At 43.9% G+C, this 14,481-nt stretch overlaps 1 protein-coding gene across 1 annotated transcript in view; it reads right to left on the bottom strand.

Annotated features, from left to right (window-relative positions):
* Nucleotides 1-9,136: 9,136 nt before the first annotated feature.
* SPATA6L (spermatogenesis associated 6 like) overlaps nucleotides 9,137-14,481 on the bottom strand; it is a 22,932-nt gene continuing 17,587 nt past the window's right edge. Inside the window, exons 8-11 of the mRNA XM_044446210.1 lie at nucleotides 13,480-13,618; nucleotides 12,028-12,071; nucleotides 9,498-9,648; nucleotides 9,137-9,183 (exon numbers count right to left, since the gene is read on the bottom strand). Of these exons, the coding sequence (XP_044302145.1) occupies nucleotides 9,137-9,183; nucleotides 9,498-9,648; nucleotides 12,028-12,071; nucleotides 13,480-13,618 (381 nt within the window). The remainder of the gene's footprint in view (nucleotides 9,184-9,497; nucleotides 9,649-12,027; nucleotides 12,072-13,479; nucleotides 13,619-14,481) is intronic.

A 14,481-nucleotide genomic window follows, 5' to 3' on the forward strand; every position in this document is an offset into this window, starting at 1 on the left:
ACATGCCAGACTATCATATTCATGTTAACCCTGCTTTTGAGGGGGGGTGGCTGCAGGCGGGCAGTGCCCGATCCACGTTCAGGCAAAAGAGGGAGATTCAGCCGGGTGACACTAAAGGACCGGCACTGCTGAGCTGATTCCACTGCTGCCCCCTGCGTGTGCTCCAGAGAAAGCCCCCAGGCAAGTGAGCCGGAGAGGTGCGACTCCAGAGAGTGCTGCTGCTGCTGCTGCTTGGGGGCAAGGTAGTTTGGCTGACTGCCCCACGTCCCCTTTCTCCCTCCTGCTCGCCAATCCAGAGCCCACACAAGCAGCTTTCTCACAAGGGCAGCAATGAGGGGGTGGGGGTGCTTGCCCTGCTTCCTCCTTCCTGCTGGCCAGAAAGATGTCCCCAAGCTGGCGTTCCCCAGAGCACCCTCCTCACAAGCGAGAGTGAGGAAGGCAAGAGAGGACTCAGCTGAGCAGCGCTCCTCCTTTCCACAGCACCACCCAGAAGGCCACTTGCTCCTGCCCCAAGGAAGAGCTGCAGAGCAGAGAGCCTCTGACAGATGTGTAAAAGAGTAGCCATCAGTGGCACTCTCTGCCTAGCTATTTGGCAAGAGCGGCAACATCTCTCTGGGTCTGGACTTCATCCCTCCATGGGTTGTGTTTTCTGGGTTCGGATGCAATCGTGGTTTCTGCTTATGGTTTCTACAAACGCTGAAATACCACAAAGGGATCCAGATGATTCAAAAGAGCAACAATGGTAAAAAGCCACCATAGCTTGTTGTACCATGCAAACCCAGCCAGTGAGTTTGACTTAGATGCTAGTCCTTTCAAAACACATTAAACTGGCACAATATTCATAGCCCATCAATATTCACAGTCCGCCTGGCCAATGTCCATGGGGGACCAAAAAGAGATACTGGCATGTGCCCTTTTGAGCCCAGCCGTTGCCCTATGCAAGCACCAAGTATACACACTGCAAGTCATGTTTTGAATGGAAAGATTAGTAGCAGTGGCCTTAAGTGCTCATTGAGGGAATCTGCTCTGCCATGAGTGATCTTCCCTTTCAGGATCCTTACAGTTCACTTGAAAAGAGTTTCAAAACCACTGCTTTCAATGGTCCATGGCTGCAGTCCTGCTCCCTTATAATCTGTGGGATTTGTCATGGACTTCAACAGGCACAGGATTGCACCATGTATCATACTTCTGGCAGGAATTCCTGTGTTGTGATCCACTGGGAGAGAGCTGACTTAAGACTTCTTCTTTATAAAGGAACATTTGTGTGGCTGGCAGAGCAAGCACACCTCCCCTCTCACCCTACAGCAAGGGCCCTGAAGCTTATAGCAACTGAAACACACTCCCTATCAAACCTGAAAATTCTTTTTATATTCCCTGATAAAGAGCACACATGTCTGAAATGCAGTTTTTAATTTCTAATTACTTGAATGTGGATAAATCTGAATTTGCAAATTAATTCTAAAAAAGCATTTTCACATGTGTTTCATATATCAAAACGAGGCTCCAGGACACATTACATTAGAAGCAAAAATACATTAGCAACAAAATTGTCAAAGCATACCAATGGAAAAACCATGTAACATGATTTGTCTATCTAGCCCTCCAGATGTTTTGGCTTAGAACTCGCCCTTGGCTATCCTGGCTAAGGCTGGTGGATGCTGCAGACCAAAACATCTGCCTCTGTCTAACACAGTCCTCTTACGCTTGACGATCACCAGATCTTCTGGGTCTTGGGCCAGGCAGATACCTTTTCCATTCCCTGCTGCTGTTTAACTGGAAACACCAGGGATTGAGCCCTGAAGCCCCAGCAGGCAAAGCATCCGCTCTCTCGCTGAGCTACAGGACCACTCCGCTTTGGGTTTGCTTATTCAGTCTGCACGGCTTTCCCACAAAGTGCTGCAGAGCCAGCCCAGCTAAGGAAGAGTGAGCTGAAACTCACATGGAGTCACCAGTGAGTGGATTTTAACCAGGAACCAAAGAACAAGTGAATTTCCACAATCTTTCAACCGAAAAAATGCTCAAGGCAGAAGGCCATAAAACCAGAACTTTCAGACAAAAACTACACCTCTATGGATCTGGGCAAAGCTGCTATTCCTATGAAGCTGGAGCCTCAGAGATACAATTTCCCAGAGCCTGATTTTGATCCTTCTTGCCTGGACATAGGTCCCACTCATCTCAGTGGATTGAAAGGAAAAAGCGGCAAACTGTCACACTGCCAAACTGTCACACTACACTTCTCAGTAGTCTGTTTATAGTAACACCAAATTAATGTGAGTTGCTCTGGTGCTGTGCTGCCTGAAGACTGGGGGACGGGCACACTTTTTAGCTAGCGTACTGCAACTTGGACCTTGATGGTTTCAGCTTGGTGTTCTAGCAATGGACGAAACTGAACCTGGCATATTTACCCTTAAACCTGGTGATATGAAATGTCCATGTGGGGACCAAGATGAGATACTGGCAGGTGATGGAACAAAAGCACCCTCCGGAGCCAGAGAAAGTAATACCACCAACAAGTTTACCCATCAACTTCAGTTGACACTGGAATCTTAGGTTGGCAGCTAGGAAAAATGCAGTAGCACTGTGGCTATGCTACTGTTTGGAAAGAATAATACATAACAATCCCTTGGTCAAAGTCCCTTTTCTAGGGAGAAGTGATTGGGCATTTTCAGACTATACAAATTTAAGGCTTGCTATGACAATTTATAATCAAATGGTAAGTGCAAAAAATGGCTTCCTGTTTTACAGTTTATCTTTGTCCTAAGTGGTTTACACATTTCCCAGTTTGTTGTTTTTAATAACCTCCTGAAATATACCAATCTGAAAGCTGAAAAAGAGCAGGCTTTAAGCAGCATACCTTGCCAATGATAGACACTACAAGCAGTATCTTTGTTCTACTGAATCACACAGTGGGGAACTCCTGAGAGAGATGGACCTTCTTTCAAGGACGTCATCAATTTCAAAATCTGTTGCTCCCTGAAAAATACTTGTCCTGTTAACATAGGTTGTTCATCATCATCAGCACTGCCAAGTGTTCCTGACCCAAAACAAATATATCAGCTGGTCTAGGAGAATTAAAACAGCTCATCAGTACATGTTCAGGAACCACTGATGTATGACACTGTCCTCTGTAGCTTGGCTGGTTAGAATACCTTTCTATTAAGTTTCATTAGAAGAATGCATCATTTTAGAGGGACAACAACAGCACGTAATGTCAGTTTGGGTTAACTCACACAGATCTGTGTCTCCTTCAGCAGAGAGCTTTTGAAATTAGAGAGTGGAAGCCATTACTGACCGAAAGAAAACATAACACCTAGATTACAGAGGCAGAGACAAAATGCCTGCAAAAAATTTAAGAGCAGACAATAGAAGAGCTGAAGGGAGAAATAGTGAGCTATGAATTCAGTGGGAGGAAGAATTTCTTTTGAAGAACTAGCAAACTGACAACCCGTAGGCCATGCCAACCATGCCCTTTTCTAGGATGCTCCATTCTCTCCCTCCCCTTTTTTCTGTTTCTTGCCCCAAAATTCAGTCAGGGTTCTGTGCCCAATAAGCATGTTTGGCCATTGTTTGCCTGGGGGGGGGGGGGTTTTTTTGGGGGGGGGGGCATACTTCTGCAAACTCTGGAATTACTCAAAGCCTCCCATGTATGGAGAGCTACATAAGGCTTTCACTTGGGGAGCTGAGTTAGCAATGAGTGTATACTGACTACAACCATAGCCTTTACAGAACAGTTTCTGAGCCTTTTAGCAGAAGGCTGATCACTGACAGTGCTGGCAGCTTGTATATGTGTTAGTGGTATTGAAACTGAGGGCTTCTCCCACAGCATTCAGCCGAGCATGCCTCCAAATAAAATGTCTCCCTCTCATATTCCATCTTCATTCAAGGGTCCTACGTTTGATCCATCCAGATTCTTTCAGTCATATTTTTTTTAAAGAAAGATCGATCCAGCAACTATACTTTCCCCAAATTGTTGTCAGTTCCCATCCTTTTGGGAACCCTTGTCTCAATATGACAGGACCTTACGTTATTTCTGCATCATCCAAACATAACAGTATGTCAGGTTACTTCTCACTTCTCCATACAAATGAAAAACATAGAAAGCTAACATGTCAGGGAGAAAATTAGGACAGAATCCTTCTCTTTGACAACAGCTTTTCTATGTGTAGGGAACTGTTGCTGTTGTTGTGTTATACAGCAAGAGTGTCGAGCTCACTGTACAGTCTGAAGTGAAACAACTCAGATAAAGGTTTTTCACCTCTGTAAGGACTAAAGTAGATGAGAGTGAGAAGCATTCTCCCAGTAACATAGACCTTGTTATTATTGAACTTGCTTGTAGTTGCTGTGGTTATTTTGCTGGAGTGCAGCTGCAGGGAGAGCGGGTTACAAATGTAATCAAAGCAGCAGCAGAAGCAGCAGCAGAGGTTGCTTCATACTTTCATCACAGGCTGGTTTTCTGACCAACACTGTTCACCTTTAATTACGTGGCTGTTGTATATTTTTTCTTGCAGAGAGAAAAGTAGCTGGGGTTCTAAGGCACCCCATCTTTCAATGCTACCTTTATCAGATTTGCAGTCACCACAGCTACATTTCATCTCAATGAAACACATGTGCCCAGTCGGAGCCAACTCAAACAGATGTTTCAGATTTAACTTCCCATCAGCCCCGGTCAACATGCTAACAACCAGGGATGCTGAGTGCTGTGGTCAAAACATCTGCAGATCGCCAGGCTGGAGAAGGCTGTGCTGAAGTGTGACAGAATGACACTGGGATCTGGCTTGAGTATGTAGAGAGGTAGACAATCACAGTGATTTAACCGATAGGAGGTCTGCCCTACCGTATTTATTCCCTCAAATGCCTGCTTCTCCATGTGAAGCTGCATGTGGAAGGGCCTTGCTGGGAACATGCACTCATGTCCTGTTTGTGGGTTTCCTGTGGGCGACTGACTGACCACTGTGCAAACAGAATGCTGGGCGAGGTGGACCTGTGGCCTGATGCAGCCTGCTCTTCTCATGTTCTCCCAAACTTATCTGGATTGGACCTAAGAGCTAGCACTTAGTTCTGGCTCTGTAGCTGCATTTGGACTCTCATCATCCCTCCCCATTTGCTATGCTGGCTTGGCCAGATGGGAGTTGTAGTCCAACAACAACTGGGAGGTCACCCATTCATGGTGTCCCTGATTCAGTTTATGAGGTTCCTCTAAGCCTTCTCTTTATTTACCTGTGTATTATATTTATATCCCTTCTTTTTTCCTTACAAGGCAGTCCAGGAGGCTTACGTACTTCTCTCCCTCCTCTCAGTCTCATCCTCACAACAACCACCCGGTGAGGTACACTGGGATTAGAGTCTGTGGTGACTGGCCCCAAATCACCCAGTCCTGCACTCTTCACCACTACACTTCACAGGCGACATGTCAAGGGAAGCTATACTGGACATGCGAGCAGAATGGCCAGTTATTTGAAAGGATCCAGCAATGACGCAGCTGCCTGTAACAGCTTTTCCTGAGGGGCTGGCCCTGCTGTCAGGCAGAGTGGGGCAACGACCGCAAGCAGCAGATTTTGGCTGACATAAAGTACAGCAAAATGTTCGCCATCTAGGCTGCGATCTTAAACATGCTTACCTGGAAGGAGGAGCCACGGAACTCAATTGTACTTACTGCTGAGTAGGCACGTGTAAGATCGCAGGGTCATGAGGGAGGGGGATGCAAACGTCATTTGCTGCTCCATCAAAATGGCTGGTTGAGTGCATCATACTCACAATGGAAAGTCTCTGCCTGGCTTCATCTGACGTTAAGAGATTCCTCACTCTCTCATTAATCTCTTCCCAGCTGGAACTGGGGCTGGACAATATCCTGAAAAATGTCAATGGGCTCAAGTCACTACATGTTCATTATTTTGCTTGCTACACAGACAGGCCCACCACATAACACAATGTTCAAGCAGTGTAGTTTAAAGCAACTCATCTACATTCCACCCCTTCTAAGGGCACAGTCCTATGTATGCTTAGACAGAAATAAGTGCCACAACTCCCAACAGTATTTTTGTTTAAACATGCACAGAATTGCACCCTAACACAATGATCTTAAACCACTAATTTGGAAGCCAAGTCCAATGAAATCAGAATGATTTAGTCTAGTGCAGAGGTGTAACCCTAAAAGGGGCTTCCCTAGAAGCAAAAATGACAAAACTGAGGCTGTCATACTTTGGACACACCATGAGAAAGCAAGACTCACTGGAGAAGACAATCATGTTAGGGAAAGTGGAAGACAGAAGAAGTAAAGGAAGAGCAAATAAGAGATGGCTTGACTCCATAAAAGAAGCCACAGCCTTGAATTTAGAACAATTAAGCAGCAATGTCATAAACAGGATGTATTTGAGAGCTTTCATTCATAGCCATTAGTTGGAGACAGCTTGATAGCACATAACAACAAAGCACCTGCTTTGCATTTGAAAGGTCTCTGAGTCTCTGGCATCTACCACTTTGTTTTGTTTTGTTTTTTTAAGATCAAGCCGCAAACGATGCAGAAAGCCTCTACCTATGGCCCTGGAGATTTGCTGGTACTCACTAGTCAACTGAGCAAGTAGCTTGGCTTGGTATAAGATGTCTTGCAAATGCAGGAGGAGGCGTCCTGTGGCCGTCTAAATGTTACTGGAGCCCAATTCCCATCACCTATAACCACTGGCAATGCTGGCCACGGCTGACGGGGCATCGCTCACCTATTTGATCTTAGAATCTGGTACTCAAGAGAGGTACACCGCCTCTGATCACAGAGCTTCTGTTGAATTATCATGACTGATTTCTATTGATAAACATATCCTTTGTGAGCTTGGTTACTTTCTGAAAGCCATCTAAACTAGTTCAACTTAATTCTGTTTAAAAAACAAATTATATTATGTAAGAATAAGCCAGATTTTAATTTGAATCTGAAAGAAGGCCATATGTGAATAGCTTTAATAGTCTGCAGACAAACAAAAAGGGAAATATAAACCAAGCATTGTCTAATGAAAATTGGCTTTAATTCGATTAGGACAAAATTCTATGCATGTTCAGTTTTTTTTTAAAGTTCCCAGCATTTCCTAGCCAACTTAGTGGAATGTTGTAGGATTTTTCTGCTGTCTAAACACACAGGACTGCACCTTTAATGTTGATGTTAATATGGTTTTTTTGCAAGAGAACACTGAAGAAAACCCTTGAGTCAACAAGCTTTTCATTTTACTTGGACAACTGTAATTGATTTTGGTTGTTTTTGTTTTTAATAATGAAATAGATTCTCATTCTCTGCACTTATGTACTGTAATTTTTTTAGAGTATTACATTGCACTTTTTGAAATCAATACATTAAACTATATTGTAACTTTTAAGTTGTAACCAAACTTTACCTTAACTTCTTAGCGATTTTTCCCAACACTTCAGAAGTATAAATGATACGGAAACACACAAACAATATTTATCATTATTTACAGTAGAGCCACCTGCTCGCAAAGAAATACACATCTGCCATATCATTCCAATCTTTGTCAAAGTCCTTTGCCAGATGTCACCAAATCTGAAAGTGAACTAGGTGTGCTAACTTTTTCTCAGATAGCATCCCAGGTAACAGAATGCCTCCACTAGAGATATCCACCAATTCTGTTAAGTTTTCACTGATAAATGGAAGCTATTGTCTTTGTCTGCAGTTTCAGTCAATTGATATGCTTGAAATACCCTAGATCAGCCTTCTCGAACCTGGTGCCCACCAGGTATTTTCAACCACAACTCCCAGCATTCCTGGCCAGTGGCCTTGCAGGCTGAGCCTGATGGGAGCTGAATTGAAAACATTCAGAAGGCCAGGCTGGGAAAACTAATAGTGTTTATTATCTTGATTGCAGCTGCATTTTAACTTTCCTCTAAGGGCTCACAGTTCTCTTCTCTCCCCCAGTTTCCTGTCACAACAACACTGTGAGGTGGCTCAAGCGGGGAGACGGCAACCAGCCTGTGATGGCACAGTGAATTTCACAGCTGAGCAGGTTTAGAACCAGGGTCTCTCCATGCCTTGTCCAGCACCTTCACCACTATACCTTACTAGATCTTCACTGACATCGTGAGCCCCCGTGCTATGAGACAGCAGAGTAAATGAATGTCAGGTTAGATTATGAGTTGACATGATATGCAAAACCTCTTCGTATCATGTGAGTGTCCACCTTTGTGAACGTAACTAATGAAAGTCTTTTTAACTCTTCTTCATGGTTGGGTGACTTGTGGTGTCCCTGATATTTTGACTTACAGCTTCCACCAGCCCTAGCCAGCACAGCCAGTGGTAAGAAATCATGAGAGCTGTTGGCTAAAACATCAGGAGGAACACATGTTGTCCACCCCACAGCTGGCCAAGCTGCTGCAAAAGTCTGTGACATCTGAAGAGGGATGACAAGGTCTATGGGCCCTGCTCTGGCATAGAAAGAGAGTTTTCTTCCTTTGCCTGTGCTCCCTGCTCCTCAGCCTAGTAAATCAGATAAAACTTTCCCAAGAAGCAGAGGACTGTGTCTGGGCTGTGGCAAGCACTACAGTGGCAATCTGTAGATTTGACATATAGCACACCTGCCAAAAAGGGTGGCCCCTTCTGACCAGTGTACGTTTTACACTGGCATTATAGACACAGCAATACCAAAATAAAAAAGGTATTAAGCTCCCATGTGAAAAAAAACTAGAACGAAATCCAAAGAGCTGATGGGCCCAAGGGCTGGAGCCCTTTCTACCAAGGACTCCTCACGACGCCCTCTCCCATGTTTTCCACGCGCCACCCTCTGTGCTGCCCAGCATGCAGCCGCATCACCACAGGCCACTCCTCCAAGCCCTGAAGTGCACAGCTGCATGGCCCGCTATTGTTGATCCCGCACAGAGGCACTGCTCTGCTTTAGTCTTTGACCTCTCTGTTCTACAAGTCGGTCACCAGCAAAATAACTCTCGTTCCTATTATGGCCAACAAAAGGCACCATTCCGCTGAGGAAATCAACTTCTGCCAGAGTGCTGACTGTGAACGCAAAGTACTTCTTCTTCAGAGCAATGACAAATAGATCCAAATGTGTGGAATTCTCTCAGATTTTGGGGGCTATTTATACCACAAGGTCAGGATTATTTATGGGACCTGCCTAGAACTGAGCTCCTATTCTTCTTTATCTCTGCTGATGAGCATCATTGCATTGTATCCTTCTGTAAGCATGAGAGAAAAAGAGTAAGAGGACTGTAGCTTTGACTTTTTCCGAACAAGGCATTCTAGATGTTAGTAATCCTCCAGGGAGCCTCATCAAGCCACATATCAGGCAACTCATGAAAGACGTGCAGGAGTCTTCTGCATTTAATCACTGGCACTGCTTGTATTTATTATGCTTTTCCAAATTATCCCAGATTGACACCTAATAAAGGCCTTCAAGGCAGCTCACAAAATACGTTTAAAAACAATTCTGCAATCAAAACAAAACAATCTGGGAATGGTGACCTGTATGGTGAAGTTGGCCTTCTCCTACCAGGACTTGGTGACCGGTAACGCAGTGGGGAGGCAAACGAAGCTTCATGGCAAAAAGTAGGATTGTTACTTAAGCAACTGGCAGATTCCTTTGCTTTAGGAGATGATGAATCAAGAGACAAACTGTCTTGCCCATCTGGTTCTCTGATCACCTGTGATGAAAAGAAGACTTCCAGTAGTTGGAACAAGGAAATTGGAGGAGGGCAAAAAGGAAAGAGATAAGCGGACACCTGTACTTAGGGTAGAGCTCTAGACAAAATGGTGAGGGCAGAGAGTATTTCCTGCATTTCAGATTTATACTCACAATCACACCGGCCCATCCAGTATCACACAAATAATCTCCTGCTCACACAGATCACGCCTTTACACACTAGATTTACCCTGATACAAACATAATTAAGTTGAAAAACTTTGTTGCACCACCTATTATTCAACCTTTTTGTAATCTGAGGAGGCGATATTAAAGATTTCCATTTTGAGGCAATTGTTATTTCTTCAGATAGTGCTCTGTTTTTTGACAACTGAAACACTGGTATCTTTATTATAAGATGCAAGGCTTTTATTGAATCCATGTAAAAATGCTACATGCATCAGTGGCAAACTACATCACATTTTATTCTGAATGTATTTCATAATTTCCATCTAGAATTTCTAGGTACTTCAGCTAGACACACACAAAAGCAACTGTTTCTCCGCCTCGCCAACACTTAGCTGTCTTTATATGGTTTCTTTTGTTTACTCATAAACCTTCTCATGTCAATTAACACTGGAATACTTTATAGTGATTTTGCTTAAAGTAAGGCTGCTGAAACAAATGGAAATATATCTTTCTTCATCTCTTAAGACACATAGGTGAGCCCATGCTTCAAATTTCATTTGAATCATACAAATTTCATTTTATGCAAATTATAGCCCACATTCATAAAGTGCACAGAAAAAGAAGGAAGAGGAAGACATTTTGTGCCCCCTTTGGATGATTGGAGTTGGACAATACATGGTTGTTCCCCACGGGTTAATTAACTTGCACATGCAAACGCCACTCAGGGGTTGGCTTGTCATGACAATTTGGTGACCGTGGATTATGCAAGGCTAGTTTAGCCCAAACTCACCAAGGATCATATGACACAAAAATTCTCAAATTGGATCTTCAGCTGCATATTCAAAATTCTGGCTGTGTACTCTGCAGCCTGCTACTGGCTTATATCGCAAACCTGGCAGCCAAGTCATTCAAACAACTCCATTATATTATTTCCTGCTTCACCCTCCCAGTGCTTTTGGCTGTGTAACTCTAGTTTTTCTACCCTTCCTCCAACTTTACCAATAAATTACAGGTTCCTTCAATTCTAAAAATCCAATATATATACCTACAGTGGTACCTTGGCTCATGAACTTAATCCATTCCAGGGCTCTGGTCGTGACCCAAACTGGTCGTGACCCAAGTTAAATTTCCCCATATGGTTCAATGTAAATAAGGTTAATCCGTTCTGTGACCATTTTTTTCATCAGAAAAATGTAAAGCAAAGTGACAAAGAACAACAAAGATCGCGGCCTTCTTCCCCTCTCCCCTCAGCACAACCGAGATTGCACCTGTCATCCCTGCACACGCCCATCATCCTGGCATGCTGGGCGGCGGAGAGAGGGCATGATCGCAGGCACACCAGGGGAGGGAGAGACAGGCGTGATCGTGCTGGTTGAGGGGGGGAGATGGCCAAGATTGCACCCGTCTTTACTGCAGGAGCATGCCTGTGATCACACACGTCTTTCTTGCACCAACACAACTGTGATCGTGGCCATCTCCCCACTCGGGGGGTGGGGAGATGGATGTGATCTTGGTCACCACCCAATGCGGAGTTTGTGACCCACGTCAAAATTTTCGTGACATTTTTGTTCATGACCCCATTTGGTCGTGAACCAAGGCATTTGTGAGCTGAGGTACCACTGTATATATATTCCATTATATACATGGCAATATATTGCTTGTGCATAATTTATCCAGGAGTGCAGAATTTAGGCTATTTATTTGTGCAGAAATGTAATAATTCTGCCCAGCCACATTGAATTTTCCACGAATTCTCTCAGCAGAATGCAAAATTAAAATACACTATGAAAGGTAGTGTTTTTAAGTACTAATTTTGATTGGGAACTAGCAGCTCATTTGCTTTTTCCTATTTTAATGATCATGAAGTCCTTGTCAATGGGAAAAAAGATCAGAAGTAGTCCTGGGAAAGCATAAGGAACCACATCTTAGAAAACCACTTCAACCACTTGTTCACAGTAGACAGCTGAGAGGCAAGATGACTGGCTTCTATCAGGACCAATATCATACACATTTTATTGTAGAGTATAATATGCTTTGCTGAAAGTTATACAGACTGCATCCCTTTCCCAGCCATAGACAAAAGCCTATTTTTTCCTTATGTATTTGTAATGTTCTAATCTCAATTAACTCCCATGGAAAGAAAACTGCCCCATTAAAATCAGATATATTTCATCAGTTAAACATAGTTTTACAGACACACTTCTAGCATTACCTTAGCTGCTGGACATGCTGTTTTCCAGCTATCAAATGATAACGCTGCAAGAAAAGAATGAATATCCGATCAGAATTAAACAATCCTTGCACCGTATAAAACATATGTAGAAAGAGGACTGAGACAAGATGGTTCAATATGAGCTTTCTTTCTAGGTCAATGTTCTGCAATATTTAGTGTCTAGAATGGACCTCCTTGTCTTGGTAACTGTAATTTCAACGCAGAACTTTGGCTTTTCCTGCTACTAGTTCTATATGTAGTATATACGGCTGCCCAACAAGATACTGCCATAAAATATTCTGGCTCCAGGGCAGGACTTAGGGGTAGAACCATTTGAATCTGGAGGCAGCGTTCAGAGGGGTCTGGATGTATATCCAGAGACTGAATTGCAGATGTTCCAGGACAGGATCAGTGTCTGAGTTAGTAAAATGGAGAATGCAGAACTCAATGAAAAGGAAAAAGAGGTGACGCGGAAACATCAAGAGTTTTAGAAAGGAGAGAGGCATTCCTATATAGAAGAAGGTAGCCTTACATGAGTTTGTCATGGCTTTATTGTTTTGTTTAAAGGGTTGCATAAACTTTCCACTGAAAGCATTTATAAATATAGAGCAGTATCTAATGCAGCTCTCACATGAACATAAATGTTGTTGCACTGGCACAAAGATACCGACAGCAATGCCAATAGTGTTAGCTGGGGTGATGGGGTTTCTGGGGAATTCTGTCAGGCCAACTATATTGGCATTGTGCTAGAGGTCCCCTTGCATTAGTGCAATGTAATTTATATTACCACTTGTGTCGTACTGCAGAGAGAAATAAAATGCTGCCCTGTCAGTGTAGGCAAGGGAAAGTTTATTTCATGTACACCACTGAACAAGTACCTATGACACTCCTGTAGCTACTGGTGGGATTTGGGGTGGGAATACAAGCAAACTGGCACAAATGCCAATAGTGAACAAGGCTCAAAATGCTGTGGTTTACCAATCCAGCAACTTTGCATTAGAAGCACTTTCTTAGGGAAAGACAGCTGGCTGTCCTCCCTGGCTGTGCAAGACTGCACACTCCCTTCATTGACAATCTCTCACCTGAAAAGGTCCTTAAATTTCAAACACATCAAAATCCCTGTTTGCCTTTGGCAGCCTTTTCTAATATGCACCTTCCTGCATGCAATATCTTACGCTAGCAGTTGCTGAAGCCTTGTCTGTTTTGCCTCTGCATGACTGTCGGCCAGCCTTCCCCAGCCTGGTGGTCTCAGATATGGCATGGTGCCAATGACCATGCTGTCTTGGGAGCTGCAATCTAGCATTTGAAGGGCACCAAGATGGAGAAAGCTCCTGTGAGCAGTAAAAAGCCTAAGAAGGCACAGAAACAAAACCCGATGAATATGAGCATTCCTAGGCATGAACAGCATCATAGTCAGAGAGGGTTTGGCCCATGTGACACACTTGATCCTACCACTCAGCACATCGTCTAGCATAGCCTTCTCCAGATGAACAGGTCTATAGCTGTCATCATTCTCTGGCCAGTATATTGGCCATCCTGTTAGGGTGACTGAATATTCAGTCCAGAGGGCTCTGGGTTGGGGAAAGCTAGACTAGTTCATCAACACAATATCTGATACAGTGCAGAAAGAGAACAGAAATGTGTTGTGCTGCCTTAGGTGTGCACATGGTGGCATCAGAGCGGATGGATCTGGACATCCATCGAGCAAAGAGACTGCTGAGAGACCTGCCATCAGCCCCTACTGCTGGGCTGCACAGCTGCTCCAGCCATGTGGTCTGTGATCTCCTTTGTATGGTAGCAGTAGGGATCATTGTGTGATTTACAAGGGTGGATTGCATACATGTAGCATGAAAGCTGCTGCCCTTGCCCTGGAAGCCTCTTCCTCTAATCGCAGACACTTTGAGGCTTGCTGGAGCTATAGAATAGAAAAGCAAAGTGCTTTCCAAGGACACTATCTTCATTTTTTTCCTGTTCATATCTAAAAGCAAAAATGGGGCTAGGCAGGCCCACAGATATCTAGAACTAGGTTTGCCTACAGTGGGCCTTAAACTATTTTCTGTACTAAATTACTCTGTCATATTAAGAGGGAGAGCTCCTTTCACCCAGACATCTTAGCAGGGGATGAGACCTGCAACAAACATCCAGATGTGAAACCCACCACTTTGCGGCAAACCCCACTAATTTTCATGAGACTGACTTAACAAAGTTTACTATGGACACAATGCTTCCTGGGATACCCTGTTGAGGAACATCCAGCTTTCCACTGAAATCAATGAACTGAGATTAGATCTTCATCTAAAGGAGTAAGGATGAGAGTTTGGCCTGGAGATCACACAACATAATTTTACCTGGTCTTCTTTCTCATCAGTATGTTGGCAAACTCTTTGACATTTTATTAGATTAAGACGGGGATACAGATCCTCAGGCCCAAGAGCCAAACCTGGCTTTCCTGGA

This window comes from Varanus komodoensis, unplaced genomic scaffold (genome assembly GCF_004798865.1).
Source record: "Varanus komodoensis strain SLA01 unplaced genomic scaffold, ASM479886v1 scaffold5, whole genome shotgun sequence".
Classification (NCBI taxonomy): Eukaryota; Metazoa; Chordata; class Lepidosauria; order Squamata; family Varanidae; genus Varanus; species Varanus komodoensis.